At 46.4% G+C, this 16,312-nt stretch overlaps 1 protein-coding gene across 8 annotated transcripts in view; it reads right to left on the bottom strand.

The window, feature by feature from the left end:
- Positions 1–16,312, bottom strand: part of FHOD3 (formin homology 2 domain containing 3) — a 438,646-nt gene that overhangs the window by 12,806 nt on the left and 409,528 nt on the right. For 5 of the 8 annotated variants that reach the window (XM_037033114.1, XM_037033132.1, XM_037033139.1 and 2 more), the window contains 4 exons: positions 9,237–9,429; positions 5,738–5,761; positions 4,012–4,186; positions 260–421 (listed from right to left, as the gene is read on the bottom strand). In XM_037033114.1, the coding sequence (XP_036889009.1) occupies positions 260–421; positions 4,012–4,186; positions 5,738–5,761; positions 9,237–9,429 (554 nt within the window). The remainder of the gene's footprint in view (positions 1–259; positions 422–4,011; positions 4,187–5,737; positions 5,762–9,236; positions 9,430–16,312) is intronic. The other 3 variants (XM_037033123.1, XM_037033154.1, XM_037033161.1) reach the window with 1 other exon arrangement.

Here is a 16,312-nt window from a genome sequence, read left to right as displayed (position 1 = left end):
CAGGGACAAAATGTGAACAGAGGGAGGCCTGGCCACAAAGGACAAACACACCAGACAGGGGTGACTGCAGCACCCCTCCTCCATAACCCAACGCTCATTGCCAAGGGTGAAACCTTTCATTGATGAGCACGGGTGGGCCCTCCAGGGGGTGCTGACAATTCACTGGAGCCACCTCTGAGTCCCTGCCCTTCTGGGGTCACACAGAACTGGAGGGATGCACGTGCGGGGTGGGTGCCTCACCCCAAGTCAAGGCACTTACGGGATTTCCGGTTGGCCCGGGAGCGCTTCCTCTCCCGAGGCACCACTCGCTGACTGGGCACTTGGGTGGCCGACTTGACGATGCGGTCCATGATCTCATCAGCTGCGTCATCCGTGACGTTAGGGGAGTCATCAGTGCCCACAGTCCACGAACTAGTGGATCCTGACGAATTAAACAGGGAATGCGATGTACTTGGAGAGAAGGAAAACACCAAAGAAAATGCACAGCACCGCTCATCCCGCAGCAGAGCTCTGTCAGCAATGGACAGGTGAGCCAGACCAGTGCGAGTGCTCACCTGTCCCCACTGCAGGGGCCGCACTGTGACCACCACCCTCCAGGCTCTGAACTCCCACAAACCTGCACTTGGGGCCCTTTTATCCTAATACCTTGTACCACAGCCGTGTTCTTGTCTCTCACTGTCCTTTAACTGTCCGTGCCTGCATGTGTAGCCTCCAGCCACCAGGTCCTGTGATCACAGACCCCCTGCCCCCGCCAGGTCCTGTGATCACAGACCTCCACCCACGTGTACCCAGTGATGTCCAGAGGCATTTGTTAAGGCAGCTGTCCGTCCATGGTTGCATGTGCCTAGTGAATGTTAACTAACCCCAACTCTCTCATTTGGTGAAAGAGAAATCAAAGCGTTTCGAAACATAGTTCATCTTTGCAATAGCCTGCTGTTCAGTATAAGACTGTCCTCTACAATCCGCGAAAGGGGAGTTGAAATAAACTTCCTTGGTGCATTCCTCTGCCCCTGCCCAGAAAAACATACATTTATTGTTAACTGTGCATTGAGACAGTCCAAGCCTGGCATAGAGGCATCTGCCCGTAGGCAAGTGAGAAGAAAGCACAGCAAAAATATGAGTCCTGAAGTCATGTTAAACTGTTAGAAATTCATGCTCTTTCAATGTATCGAGAACTGTGCCTATGTGGTCAATCAACTTCCTGGTAAAATCTATAAGATGGGAAATACACTCCTCTAAGAAAGATACACAAATGTGCTCAAAACAGTGAATTTCCTTTACTTATACTTCCTTTGTAACAAACACACAACCCCAAAAGCCTATAGGTGGGTGTTCTCAAACTCTAAGCCAAATGGAACACAGGTATCCTGAAGCTGACTGAGTCCAGCCAAAGAACAGCCAGCTTTTCCCAAATCACAGGGGAAAAAAAACATTAATAAATCTATAGCTTAAAATTTTGAGTTCTCCCATAGCAATTTTTGAAAACTTTTGGCATTTGGATATTGATGGGAACAGCTGAGAATAAATAGTTGATCACAGTTTGGTGAACTGATTTTCATGGACATGTGTTTATGGTTGAAATGCTACCACCAATGTATTACATGCTACAGTGCAGTCATAATTTCTGCTAGTAAAATTGATATGACTGAGTCAAACACATAAGTAATTCACACTTTGCAGAGGAAGGACCAGGATCGCAGGTGCGCCATCCCCTGCACGTATTTGACACCTACGGCTGCTGGCTGTTGACATTTCCCTGTGACAAGGTATTTTATCATTGGTGATGCCATTTTGAAATTTTGCCTTGTCAGTGTGACCACACCAACAACACTGGCATATACAAAACCAGTAAACTGTTCTTTGTTTAGATCAAGGGCACGGGACCTCCTTGCCTCCATCAGAAGACCAGTTTGTTTTAGTTTCACGATAGGCTCTGCGCAGAAATATTTGAAGTTGCGGCTGAGTTTTTCTGCATCCTCAGGATGGTCCGGTGTCCTAACTGGAGGTAAGAGTCCCCACAGCAGCACGGCTTTCACATGGGGCCTCTCCAGGGCCTCTGAACACCGGCCCCTCAGAACAGAGCGGTCAGCGGTGCAACTGCACCGTGCCCAGCAATTCACTGTTTTCCTCTTACCTACTGATGTCCAATTCTGCCTCGTCCCCAAATGCAAAAGGACCCTTTCAGAAACACACCACGCTCAATCGGAATTCTAGCTGGCCAAGTCTTCTCTCCTTGCACAGTTCTCGGATGTCTTTTAAAGAAAGCTTGTGTCATTTTTACAAATGTCTGGTGGCTGTAGCAGCACTGGTGGCTTGCCACTCCCTACAACATGCCACCTGGAAGCCATCTCTGAACACGCAGAGCAACGGAACAGCCTTCGTTTCTAATCCCTTTCCCCAGTTCGTGAAAAGGAACACACCCAGAAAAAAAAAAAAAAAACATCTTTCTTTTCGTCTTTTCAGGTCAGGAACAGCTCATTTCTTTTCTTAAATGAGCACAGCCTGTTACGTCCCCACAGAGATGTGGGCTTCCCAGGATGGCTTCCCCCTACTACCCACGAGGTACAGGGCTCCAGATCCCTGGTGGCCAGGGTCACCAGGGTGCAGGCACTAGTGCCCTCCTTGGTCTTCCTGGTGGCCGCGTTTAGTCTAGCACACAAACTCCACAAGGGCTGCCAGGCACAGAGAGACTCATGCCTGGGAGATCACAGGCCTTTTGGGTACCACAGGGTATAAGCAGTACCCACTCCTTTCCTTAAAACCCGTAACACTGCAAGCTGCCTGATTTTGTTTTCTTCTTATCCTCGTTTTACGGTTCATTCTAGACTGACAGTCTCTCCTGCTCAGCATTTAATGACTGTATTTTCTTCACCTCTGACCTTCCCCACTTTCTTCTCTTCTGTTATAGTCTTTCTTGTTTATATACTTTCTCTCCTGCCACTTCTTGGCTCTTCTGAGCAATGGAGGCCTTTAATAGACATAAGAAGTAATACTTTTCTAATTGTCATCTGTCTCAGAGGGTCTGAGACAGACCCTCTTCTGGCATAGTCTTAGCTGCATATGAAAATAAAAGCCCTGTTAAAGGGTCAAGATCAAAGTCTAGAGTGAGAGAGTAGCCTACAAGTCAGGGGTGTGGAGGAGGTGAACTCTGGAGATACACAGGGCCTGGACAAACTTTGACGAAGGGGACAGCATCAGCAACAGGGGGGTCAGGGAGACAGACTATGCCCACGACGTGGGGATGAGCGAGACCCAAATTTGGGAGACAAGAATGGACTGCAGAGGACTTCGAACGACAGCATGGACAATGTGGGCGTCCCCTGTAGGCAGTGAGGACTTGGGAGGGTCACTGTGGAATCAAACACTCGTCAACATTCTCAGATTAAAGCTGCATCTAACTCTTAACTAAAATTAATAAAATCCCTTCCAAGTTATGATACAAATCTGGACACTCCTGTCCATCTTTACCATGTTTAAGTTGTAGTTTCCTGCGTGCCTCCAAGGATTTCAAAGGGTAAGCGGGGGCAGTGCTTTAATCCAGGGGGCAGCAGCCTTGTTCTGTACAGAGCCAGGCAGTTAAAACTTGAGGCTCCCCGGGCCCTGCAGTCTCGTCCCAACCACACAGCTCTGCCCCTACAGTGGAAAAGCACTACAGACCATAAAGCAAATAACTATGGCAGGGTTCCATAGACCTTATTTACAAAACAGCAGCCAGCCGAAATTGGCCTCAGACCATATTTGCTAACGCTAACCAAGAGGATTCATTCACAATAATAATTCCTCTTATGTGAAGTAAGTTATATTTTAGGGACTATTGTTTCTGAGATGAGGCTACTGAAGGGAGGTCAGGAAGGTATGAGTAAAGAAAAGCTTGTGGTTACATCAGCACCGGGGAGTTCTGACTGCCCTCAGCAGCCACTGCCTGGGCACAGCACTCTGCACCCTGGGACACAGACCAGGCCCCCACGGGTGGCTAACTGGGAGGACGTGTCCTGCCCAGCCCAGAGTTACCTCGGCTCATTCGGCTGCGCGTGCGGACGCCCAGCACCGGGGTGGCGTCCTCCAGGGCAGGGGACGAGGTTTTCAGCACAGCCTTCATGTTCTCATGCTCAGCGGCGTCTTCGGCGTAGCTCAGGCCCTGTGGTGGACTCGAAGGTGCCGGAGGACTGCCGGAGAATTTGCCAGACTGCAAGACCAAAGGGGGGATGATGGCGCGAGCTGGCTTCCCACAAGCCAATTCAAGCTTATAAAACATTTAGTGGAGGAAATCCTTCGCTTCTCTGTCTCCCTGTCTTTTCGGTTTGTGTGTATTCTGCAGACACATTCCTGAGGACAGTCGCTGATTGTTGCAGGTGAACTAATGACAAAACGTCTGGGTACACAGGAAGTTCTTTTATCAGGAAGAAAAACGCCGGACCCAGGAGGACCACATCCACTCCTCCCCTGCGGCAGGTCTCTGGGCTCCCTGCAAATTCCCTTAGTGGGTGCCTACAAGGGGCGACTAAAATCGATGCTGGGAAGAGCTCAGAAACCAAATCCGTCCCTAACACCAAAGCCTGATGTGAGCATCAAAATATGCCTTGTTAATTAGAGATATGAAGCCTTAATTTTTTTAAACTTAGTGTCAGAAAGCAGTTAAAACTTTCTAATATATCTCTTATGATAGCAGAGTTTTAAAAGTTGGATTTGGTCACAGAATTAGAGAATGTTAAGAGTTAGGGGGAAATTTTTCCAGATCTAGTCCCACCTCACTTTACCAAGAAGGAAACTGAGGCCCACCAAGATGGAGTGACTAGCCAGAGGCCCCAAACAAAGGGGGTTTGTTTCAGGGACCAAATAAGAACATGACTCAGAAATTCATGCTGAGACTGAGTTTGGCAACACTTACTACTTCTCATGGTGTCAAAAATTTAGTCGTTTTCACAAGCACTGCATGCATACAACACTCTCTAATTCCAGCTGAACGGAGTCAGGACATGGATGTTCTACAAGAGGTATAGCGAGAACATCGGCCGTGTGCACACAGTGCCCAACATCTGGATGAAATAGAGCCTGTTAGCTTTACATTCGCACAGAGGAATTCCAGAGACTCTGGGCTTCCTCTTCTTATCCAGTGTCACGGCCATGGCAACAGAGCCCAGCACACATCTGTGGCTTGTACGTCTGCACTGCTCCTTTCTCATCTCCCAGGGCCGATGAGCTCTGAGTTAGACTCTGGCTCCACCAGGACCGGGAGGAGGAGTTCCTGCCACCCCATCCCTCTCACACTGATCCCACCAGGTCCAGCGGATGCCAATCGAGGAAACGCGAGCCAGTCAGAGGCTGCCCACAGCTGGTGACCGCTTCTCTGGCCTGGCTCTCAGCCACTGCCCTACTTCCTCTTTCATTTTAGGGCTCTTGTTGTGGTTGGTCTAGAATCCAGTTCTCATACTTGTATTGCCAAAAGGCTCAGACAGGGCTGGAGGGAAAATTCTCTGCCCACTTTCCTAGTGGTAAGGAAAGGTCCTGACAGGGCCTGGGACTCAGGGACAGCTTGGAAAACACAGTTAACCTTTCAGCCCCCGGCAGACACAGCATGACAAGAACCCATGTAAGGAGGTTAGTGACCACACAGAAACCAACCAGAACACATCCATGCATAGTTGAAAGTTCTGAATGTTGCTAATGTTAGGTTAGACTCTACAGCACGCCTGGGAAGGTCAAACATGGCATTCTTCGTGTTTATAAGGAGTCATACCTCAACTTCATCCTCTTCATCAGTCTACCCGAGAGGACAGATCAGGATGGAAAAGATAGAAAGGATTCTTAGAAGGCACAGAAGTCAGCAAAGGTGAGATAACCTCCATGTCATGTCAAATTCCAAATAAAGAAATTGACCCCCACAGCGGGGCACACCCTCTGGATTTTGGAGACGCCAGTCCCTGCCTACGTAGCCCTCCTGCCCTCCACTGGACATTCCCTGTGTACATGGGCCCCAAGCTCCACCCTGATCAAAGTCAGAAGGGGTTTACTGGGCTCCAGGCTGATCTCCCAAAGTGCCCATGAGGCTGGCAGCCAGCTTACCTGGCTCCCTGGCCACTGCAGACCTCGCTCCCTGCTCTGCGCTGCCACTTGGCTGGCCACATTCTGTGGAACCTGCACCACCTGCCTGCCACTGGGGCCTCAGTGAGCAGACCGGTCTCCATCTGCCTGGCTCTTCCTATCAGTCACTATCACCCCTCTCATCCTAAGTGCTGAACACTGCCCTCTCCCAGCCCCCAACCCAGGCTGCTGGGTCTGGTCCTCCGAGAATCTCCCACACACAGGCCAGACAGGACAAGAGGAATAACCACCTGAGCAGAATGGATCACATTCTTCTCTCCTCGGAAACATGACTTTAAGTTCTCTTTAAATCTTACCTGTCCCTCATGGAGACTGTCAGAACTGACATGCCATGCTTTTACTTTTCACCAGATAAACTTCCTGAAATAACTTCAAATAAAACATCCCTTCTCTTTAAAAAAAAAAAGTGAGGGTGAAAGTCGTCTCAATCTCTTAATCTTAAATTGAATACACCCTAAATTTAACTTGTGTCTGTTTCCATAGAGGTAGCAAAACAAGAACTGATTAAACTCCTGGAAGCTGAAATGACACAATGCTTCCAGTTCATCACCGTCCACACTGCCCCGGGCCAAATGGCATCGCTTCAAGAGATAACTGTCCTGCTGCGCTGGTTTGGTTTTGGTTTTTAATCTTAGAGCTTATTTATTTAACCAGGGTCTTGGTGTTTTGTTTTGTTTTTTCAGGAATTAGCACACCTGCAAGATGCTGATATACACAATCTCAAGCCCTCTCAGTAGCCGCCAAAGTAACCAGCATCCCGTTTTCACAGAAGAGGAGGAAGCTGGGTTAGAGAGAAGGCAAGGGCCTCACCCAGCACCACCAGTGCCCCTGGTGTGAGAGGCCTGGGAGGGGAGGCCTGGGTTCTCACAGCCTGTCCAGAGCACAGTGACAACAGACAGGGCCACGGCTGCTTTGTGCTGCGTAGTCTATGTCACCATTTTGTCTGGCACCCGTTTGGGATACATGGGTGAGGAATTACTTAGTTTCTCATTGATCCTTCCCTGGGAGAATGCCTGGACTATAAGAAAGGCCCTCTGCATATTCAGAAACAGAGAAAGAAGGGGAGAGACCAGCACAGAGGAGCAGACAGGGGGCTCATTCTGCAAATATAGGCTCTTTACATTTATCCCAGGCTTCTCTGTGTCTTAGAAAACAGCACCTTTTCTAAAATCATCTGTTTAACTGGTACCACTCCCAACCTCATTATTTGGTATCTGTGTTAAAAGGGCCTTACTACAAAGTTTTCTCCCCAAATTGCTTCCAGCTCTGATGCACGGGGGTTCTGTGATTCTGCATCTATTGCATCTATTGCTGGGTTTTGTTTTCAGTGGTTTAAGTTGTGGATATGAGTTTTTCAACCAGACTATGACATCCTTAGGATTTAAGTTCATCTTTTATTGTATCCACATCTTCCTCGGTGCCCCATGCCATGCTGGGCACACCGAAGGGGCTTGCTGATTTGGGAGCTGGGAAAAGATTGAATCTGTATACTTTGCCTTAAGGGACAATATACTAATTTTCCAGCAGATGGCAACCTTTCTACACCAAATGCCCACCAACAATAGGGACTATCCACGTTGAGGATAAACCCCGAAGAAGCCAGATTTTAATGGAAACTTAAATATTTTTAAATCAAACCCTAGAAAAATTTACCCCTGCTTATAAATTGAACAGTGGATGTCTTCAGAGAAGGACAAAATTTTAAAATTTGTGAAATCTGTAAAAAAAATCTCAAGAACTTGGCAAGACATTTTGATGTGTTTTCATAATTTTAAGCATATTGGGCTTGTATTTTCCACCCTCCAATGTGTCTGAATTCCATAAAAATTAAGCACTCCTGTTTTACAACTTTTAAAAATAACACTTTGGAATGAAATGTGGGACATAGTTCGTTTGGCCAAGTGCGTTCAGTCTGCGGTCCCCCAGGAGGTGAGAGGTCCTCATGAACCCAGATTCCAGGAGACACGCTGCTGACGACGGCCTGGGTTGGGAACGCCAGGTGATTGCTGAAAGGGCCCCTTCTGCAGAAAAGCGATCTGAGCGCTCTCTAAGGGTCCAGAAAATTCCGAGGAAACAAGAGGTCTGAGTAGGATGAGATGAAGAGGGGATCAGTCCCTAGTTCTCCTCAGACTTACTTTAAAATTTCTAAGATAGTAGGTAGGGTCTCCATGGGAAGGTCAGACCCCTTAAGAATGTGGACAGTAATCATGTACCCTCTGTTTCTCCTACTATGCGAACTCCCATCTGGGCACAGAAGGAAGACTCGGCAAGATCTTCTTTGTTGATTTTGTTCCTCCCCATGGAAATCTGCCTGATTTGAGTCCAGCTGAGACATGCTTATCCGTTGGTGATGGCTTATCAGTTTACCTGTCCCAATCCCTGGACCACCAAGAGCCAAGGTGCTTCTCAAATATACCTCCAGACATGGCAAGTTTCACAAAGGCACTCAACAGAAGGAGGCACCTGCGCTGTGTGTCTTTGTCTCTCACATCTTCATGCTTCCCTTCCCCCTCCATTTACGAAGCATCTCCCATCTGAATGCCTACAACACTCAGGGCCTAGTGGGCTCAGGGGTAACGTGGGAGAGATGGAGGAAGAGCCCAGGACTCAGAAAGACACGAGAGTGTGCAGGGACCCCCAGGGGATTGCCTGCTAGATTCACTGTCCTTTGGGATCCCTCCCCACCCTGATAATCTCTGACTGAAGGGACTGCCAAGAGCCCATCTGATCGTGACTTTGAGCAACCACATCAATTATTTCTCTATTTAGATGCCTTGCAAGTGTGATGCATGTGTCTGCTGATTTGGTTATACAGCTTTGTCACGATGATTAAAATCCTGAAGCTGTTCCCACATTAGTACGTTTGTCCTCCTATGATAACTGGCGTTTTCTTCCATCACAGAGGCTGAAGATGGAAACAAGATGTCATCAGCACCACACAACACACCCGCATGGGTTACAAGTCCCTCCTCCTGCCACACGTTCTTGACTCACATATCCCAGTTCCTTGTTCATTATATAGCAGATTGTCTTTAAAGAAAGAAAAAAAAAGCCGAGTCCCCAAACTGTGGGGCATTTTACGGCTGATCATATTTTCAAAACAGATGACCTAAAGAAGCGGATTTCACACTTACGTCAGTGATCATCTTCCCTCTGGTCTTATTTCTCTCTCTGTGGTTGGCCCGCTTCTGCTTCTGCTGCAAAACCCTCTCCCTGGTGGTGCGATATTCCAGGGCAAACTCACTGATGATCCTGCAGAACTTGTTTATGTTCACCTCCCGCACTGCATACGGCGGGTGCCCCATGAAGAGCAAAAAGGAATGGAACCTGCAGGGGAAAACGACAGTGGTGACGACTTCAGTTCTAAGGACTAAGAATCAGTTGTCCATACACCTTCAGTGAGAAACCAATCGTCCAAAGGCATTGTTCTTCATTCCTGGGACTTTCAGGTGGAAGGTCTTCTCAAGTGCAAGTGAGACCTGAAGTCAAGTTCAGTTCACTTTCTCACTGAGGATGCCTATGTCTCGGGGACAGAATTTCAGATCCGATTAACCACATTTTTCTTTTTGCTCATCTAATGTTCTAATGACTCCTAAAGTCGATATGTGAACCTTTGTGAGAAAAATAAATACTGCAGTTTCCAGATTACATAAAAATTGAATAAAAGATAAAGAAATGTTGCTTAGCAATTTCTTTGGAACTTGCCCCAAGGCATACTTGGAAAAGACACGAACATATTATGAATTATATGTAAACTGGTGGTTTATAAAAAGATTCTTATAAAATTCTGAGTAAATATTTTGAATATTTTTTGCAATATTGCATACAATCTTAATTTAATTAGAACACACTGGATGAGCAGCACAAAATAAATTTATCTCAGCTATTCAAATTATAAACAAAAAAATTATTGAATTTTATTTACTTAAATTCTTTGTAAAAGAAGTCAAATGAGCAAACAAGTGTCCAATTTTTAGTTCTCAGGAAATGAGAAAGAAGATACTAGGAGTCAGAACAAAATGTTTATGTAGAACAAACAGTATTACATAAACGATACCAGTATTTATAGATGAAAACTTTTGTGTTTGGTCATTCTAACTTATACAGTTGGAATAAGGTTTGGTTTACCTTTCAAATGAGGGACACTGGCTTATTCTTCTTGTGAAGAATAAGGAAGTACAACATGAATTTGTGGTAAAGGGGCTGAAAGATGCTGTTTAAAACTGAAGATGCTTCTAGACCTAGAAGTATAAAACTTTCAGAAGAAAATATAAATTTTATGACTTTAGATTAGGAAATAATTTCTTGGCTATGTTACCAAAACCATAAGCACCCAAAGAAGAAACAGATAAATTCAACTTCATGAAAATTAAACAGCTTTTGTGCTTCAAAGGATCCAAGGATACTATTAAGACTGAAAATACAACACATAAAATGGGAGAAAACCTTTCATATGTCTGATAATGAGTCTGTATCCAGAATATATAAAGAAATCTTACAACTCAACACTAAAAAGACAAAAAACAGACCCAGGATTTGAATAGACATTTAAAAAAAATTAAAAAAAAAACAAAAAAGATATGCAAATAGCCAATAAGCACATGAAAAGATCCTCAACACCATTAGTCATTAGGGGAATGCAAATCAAAACCACAGTGAGATGGCTCTGGCTGGTGTAGCTACTGGTGTAGCTCAGTGGATTGAGCTCCGGCCTGTGAACCACACAATCGAAGTTAGATTCCCAGTCAGGGCACATGCCTGGGTTGTAGGCCAGTTCCCAGCAGGGGATGCATGAGATGCAACCATACATTGATGTTTCTCTCCTTCTCTCCTTCCCTTCCCCTCTAAAGATAAATAAATAAATAATATAATTTTTTTTAAAAAACCACAACGAGATACACGTCACACTCACTAGGACGGCTATAATCAATAAGACAGACAACAACGTGTTGGTGAGAATGTGCAGAAACGGGAACCCTCATCCAGCACTGGTGAGCCAGTGAAAACAGTTCAGCTGCTGTGGCCAAGTCCAGCACTTCCTCGAGAGTGAAAATGGAGTCACTCAATGACCTAGCCATTCCATTCCCATGTATATGCCCCAAGGAAATGAATATATGTGTCCACACAATACTTCCTACACAACTGTTTATAGAAGCATTACTCCAAACAGCCGAAAAGTACTGGTGGAGCACCACCAGTATCCACCAACAGATGAACAAACAATACATGGTCTTGCCGTACAAGGTCCTGAGGAGCTGGCCCATCACCTCTCTGACCTTGTCTGCTGTGACTCCAGCCACACCAGAATCCTCCTGATTCTTGAACAAGCCCACCTCCAGGCCTCAGACCCCCCGTGTGGTATGTAGGGGACCCTAAGGGGTCACTGCTAAGCAGGTTGCCTGCAGAGACTGAGGGAAGGGCAGGGAGGCCTTCTCCTCCTACTGGGAGGAGCATAGGCCCTGACAAAGTGTCCAGTACCAGCTGTTCCCAATGCTCAGGACATTTACACCACAGCCAGGTGCATGGATAGCTCTCTCTCACTCCACAGGTCTCTGCTCAAACAGCACATCTTCAGAGAAGCCTCCCCAAATCACCCAATATAAAACAGTACCTTCTTGTCACTCCCCATCCCTTTTATACTCATAATTTTTCTTCCTGGCTTATCACCACCTGACATGACATATTGGGGATGTGACATGAACATTAGGATAGGACAGTGTAATATCCTGCATATATTGCCACTTCTCACTACTCAAGACCTGTGTGTGAGACAAATCAAGCGGAGAATCAAATAGCCCACAGGTGAGTCCTCTTTTATAGGTAAGTACAACCCAAGAGTCTTTATCCTCCACTTTCTAGAACATTGTTTTGTGTACTACAGGGGATCAAAACTTAACATAAGTGAAAAATAGAATTCAGGTATATATTTTGTAAAAAATTAAGTGAAATGAAACTCTGAAGAAAGGATTCCAGTGTATATTTGACAGGAAAGAGACTACGACATTCCTGTAGAAGGAAAAGGGGTATGGCTTCCAGGGAGTAAAACGTTTAAAGGAACTTTGTTGAGCTTGTCACTTTCAGAACACGTGACGTGAAGGTCTATGGTCATGGAGGCTGGTTCCCTTTATCGGTATACTGAATACGACTTCTTTGCTCTGTCCCATCATCTGTCCTTTTCTTCATGGGTACCACTGAGTGGGGTGCATGGCCCAGAAAGGGGCACATGGATTTGGGGGTGCTGGAAAGCCAGTATGGATGCTCCCTTGTCTTCTGCCTGTCTCTCCCTGTGGAATGCGGGCCCCCTGCCTTGGTTCCCCACACCTGCCAGGAAGACCTTCCTGCCCACCTGGCACCTTCTCTCCTGTGCCTGTCCAGTGTAACAGTGGCCTAATGAGTCTACAGAGTGAGTGAGTGGGTCCGCACATCCACAGAGTGGATTTAGGCCATCAGTGCAGCAGCATAAAAGAATATGTAGATTCAGACATCCAAAACAAGATTTTCTTAGCCAGACAACAGTTTTGAAAGCCAGGTTTGGCCTAAAGAGGATTGCCTAAGTTCTTTTGTCTGCTCCTTTATCAAGAAGGGACCCGCTGGAATAACTAAGGGAGGGCCCATCAGATAATAAAGGGAGGTGGGTGGCCAGATGTTTGTCCTCATCTCCTTTCCACAAGGACGCCCTGGAGTGGGGAGAAGTCTGTTGAGGGGCCAGGGGATGCTGAGGTGGAGGGACTGTTTTCCCATTAGAAGGCGCCCATGCAGAACAGCAGTTCTAGGTCAAAGTGGGGCAGTCCCGGCAAAGAGCCAAGGGCAGGCCAGCGAGGTGAGGAAACACGGGGGCCTGGACTCATCAGCTCCTGTGGGATCCTGTGTGGTGTACAAGGGACTCTGGGGAGCTTGGAGGGTGCTGAGGGAGGAACTGTAGGATCTGGGGGGGTGGGTAGAGCAGACGGAAAGACCTGATGACTTGTCCCTTAAGCTGCCAATCAAGCAGGAGGTGCTAGCAGGGGCTGAGCAACCCAGTCCTAGGCTGTTCATATGGGAGACTAGTGACGTTCTGATGGCTCCACCCATATGAGAACCTGTTTCCTCTCCCACCACTGAGGTATAGACATTACAGTTCCTCAGGGAATAATGTCTTCATTGAAACCCAGGTCATGTGGTTTAGGTGCTGTGGCTTGGCCACCACCTGGACCCCCATTAGCCAGACCCCTTTTACCTCCTACATACAATGAATTCCTGGCTCATGCTGGTAAACCCCAACTAGTGAAGAGACAGGGATCCAGGTCACACAACAGCAATCAATTATTTGGGGGACCAGCTTACTAGGGTGACTATATACACACATGCACGCAAACAAATATGTAAATTTTATTTTTCTCTATATATTATATAAATAAATTTTATATAAAAATATTACAAATTATATTCTATAATGATTAATCATACTAGTATAATCAATTATATTACTGTTTATAATTATCAATTAATTATATATTGTTGAATATATTATATATATATGTATGTATGTGTGTATATATATGGTCTGTCTACAAAAACTCTAACTATTGTTAACAAGAATGGTTTGCATGACATTGATGTAACCTGGCAGCCAAGGAGAGTGGACTGGAATGTTCATGCACAAACAATGACAACTTCACTGTACTAGTCGGAGGGGGGTAGTAGATGCCATTGAATGAGCATGTGTACTGTGTGGTGGTCACATTCAAAATGACTGAGCGAGTAGAACAACAAGTCTGCATCATATTTTGCATTAAGCTTGACCATTGCTCTGTGGAAACTATTCAGATTGGCCACAGCTATGGGCAACTGGTGATTGGCAGCTTCGTCATGACAGTGCGCCTGCTCATGCATCACATCTCATGCAGAGTTTTTTTGTGAAACATTAAATCACCCTGGTGACTCAGCCTCCCTACAGCCCAGATTTGGTGCCCTGCAACTTCTGACTTTTCCCAAATCTAAAATCACCTTTGAAAGGGGAGAGATTTCAGATTGTTGATGAGATTCAGGAAGATATGATGGAGCAGCTGATGGCGACTGGGAGAACTGTGTGAGGTCCCAAGGTGCCTACTGTGAAGGGGACTGAGGTGTCATTGTCCTGTGTACTATGTTTCTTGTATCTTGTACCCTCTTGAATAAATGTCTCTGTTTTTCCTGTTACATGACTGGATACCTTCTGGACAGACCTCATGCATAACTACACGCACATGTGCATCATAGCTTAAGGAATACATGCATCACTGAGTTTTTATCTGTCCAGGGTAAAATGGTTATTGTGACCAGGCACAATAGCTGTACAAGACTTTCATAAAATTGCTCCAGTTTCATGACATTCTAAATGGAAATTATTTGTTTATTTGAGTAGTTTTAAGTGAGAAAGTGCTTGTATCATACGAAGTGTGGAGGACCAACACAGCTCACATTCCCTGCCTCCCCTTTGTAACCATGTTAAAAGCACAGCATGCTTTGATTTCAGTGAGAAACTCGACAAAACTTCGGCTGAGACCTGCCCACCCAGAGGGCAGCTATGAGGCCTAGATGGAGTACAGTGAGGGCAATTTAGAGTCGGACAACCAAATTCCAAAAGTACTGAGTTGTGCACAGTTGTCAACCTGGAGGAGAGAGTCTGTTCCTTATTCTTATTTCTAACATTTAAAGATTGCTGGCACCCCTGCCCCTGCCCAGCCCCAAACAGTCTGGATCAAGACCCAGGAGGCATGATTACCAAAGCAGCAAATTGCATAAGCTGGGAGAGAGTTTATGGGCAGACAAGAGAATTCAGGGTTCAAATACGGTCACAGGGATTAACATGCAGCACAGGAAATCTAGTAAATAATATTGTAATAACTGTGGGTGGTGCCAGGTGGGTTCTAGACTTACTGGGTGATCACTGTAAGGCATATAAATGTCCAGTCACTATGCAGCACACCTGAAACTAATATAATATTGCATGCCAACTGTATTAGGAAAAACACATTCTATATAACTTCAAGGGAGGTGAAGGAAAGGAGAAAGGGAAGGAGGGAGGGAAGAGAGAGAAACAGACTATCAAATGTACATGGATAAATGAAAACACCACACATCTGTTTTAAACAATTATCAAGTGCTCACACAGACCAGGGCGTGTGCTGGAGGAGCAGACCCCTGGGACAGCCTGCAGCTGGATGGCCCCAAGGGAAGAGTCCTTAACAGAACCACAGTGAAGCCTGCTTCAGAGGCCCCGCCCTCTGAGCTCCTGCTCCAGGCAGACCCTGGCCTGCAGGTCTGCAGAGCTGCTTATTTGCTCGCCAAGGTGGAAGGCCCAGGATGGAGCACTCAGACCCTGTAGGCCACAGTCAGCCCCCATAGCTGTTTTCTTCAGTGAAGCAGAGGAAAAGAAAGTGGTGGTGCATGGTAGGCAACGCCCTGGCCCAGGACACTGGAAGGCCCAGGCTCTGATCCAGGTGCTGCGTCCACTTCATGGACAGCCATGGAGCCATCCTAGACCTCAGCCAGCCTTGTTGTAGGCAGGCAAGGCCTGCCACATCACTGCTGTGTCTCCCAGAGTCCTCCTGGATCCTGTGACTCTGAGGAAGGCTGGCCCACAGGATGGCATGCAGAGTGAGGCCCCAGCCTCGACCAGGCAGACTGCAGCATCAAGCAACCATCGGACACTCAACAAGGAAGGTCTCAGAGGGCAAACCATGGATCATATAAAGAAGGAAGTTCTCCAACAAGTCAATCTGCCTTACAAAATGTGTGTGCTCTTTAGCAGAAGTGTTGAAACAGCCCTGGCTGGTGTAGCTCAGTGGATTGAGTGTGGGCCTGCAAACCAGAGGAGCACGGTTCGATCCCCAGGCTGGGCACATGCCTGGGTTGCAGGCCAGTTCCCAGCAAGGGACACATGAGAGGCAACCATACATTGATATTTCTCTCCCTCTCTCCTTCCCTTCTCCTCTAAAAAGATAAATAAATAAAATCTTTAAAAAAAAAGAAGTGTTGAAACAGATGCAGCAATTCAGGGGTCAGCTTGTTGAGATGTTACAGATTCAATTCCTGATCAAGGAGAAATTTTGAATGACATCTCCAAGATTCTTCCCAACCTCAGGATGCAGTGGCATTACACCACATCACTGTGTGTGTGTGTGTGAGTGTGTGTAGGAAAAATTAAGTGCCCATGAAACAAACATGTACATCAAAGGTGCACTGGCCA

This window comes from Sturnira hondurensis, unplaced genomic scaffold (genome assembly GCF_014824575.4).
Source record: "Sturnira hondurensis isolate 20B ecotype Veracruz unplaced genomic scaffold, ASM1482457v3 Scaffold0001872, whole genome shotgun sequence".
Lineage (NCBI taxonomy): Eukaryota > Metazoa > Chordata > Mammalia > Chiroptera > Phyllostomidae > Sturnira > Sturnira hondurensis.
This window is presented reverse-complemented; position numbering and strand designations above follow the sequence as displayed.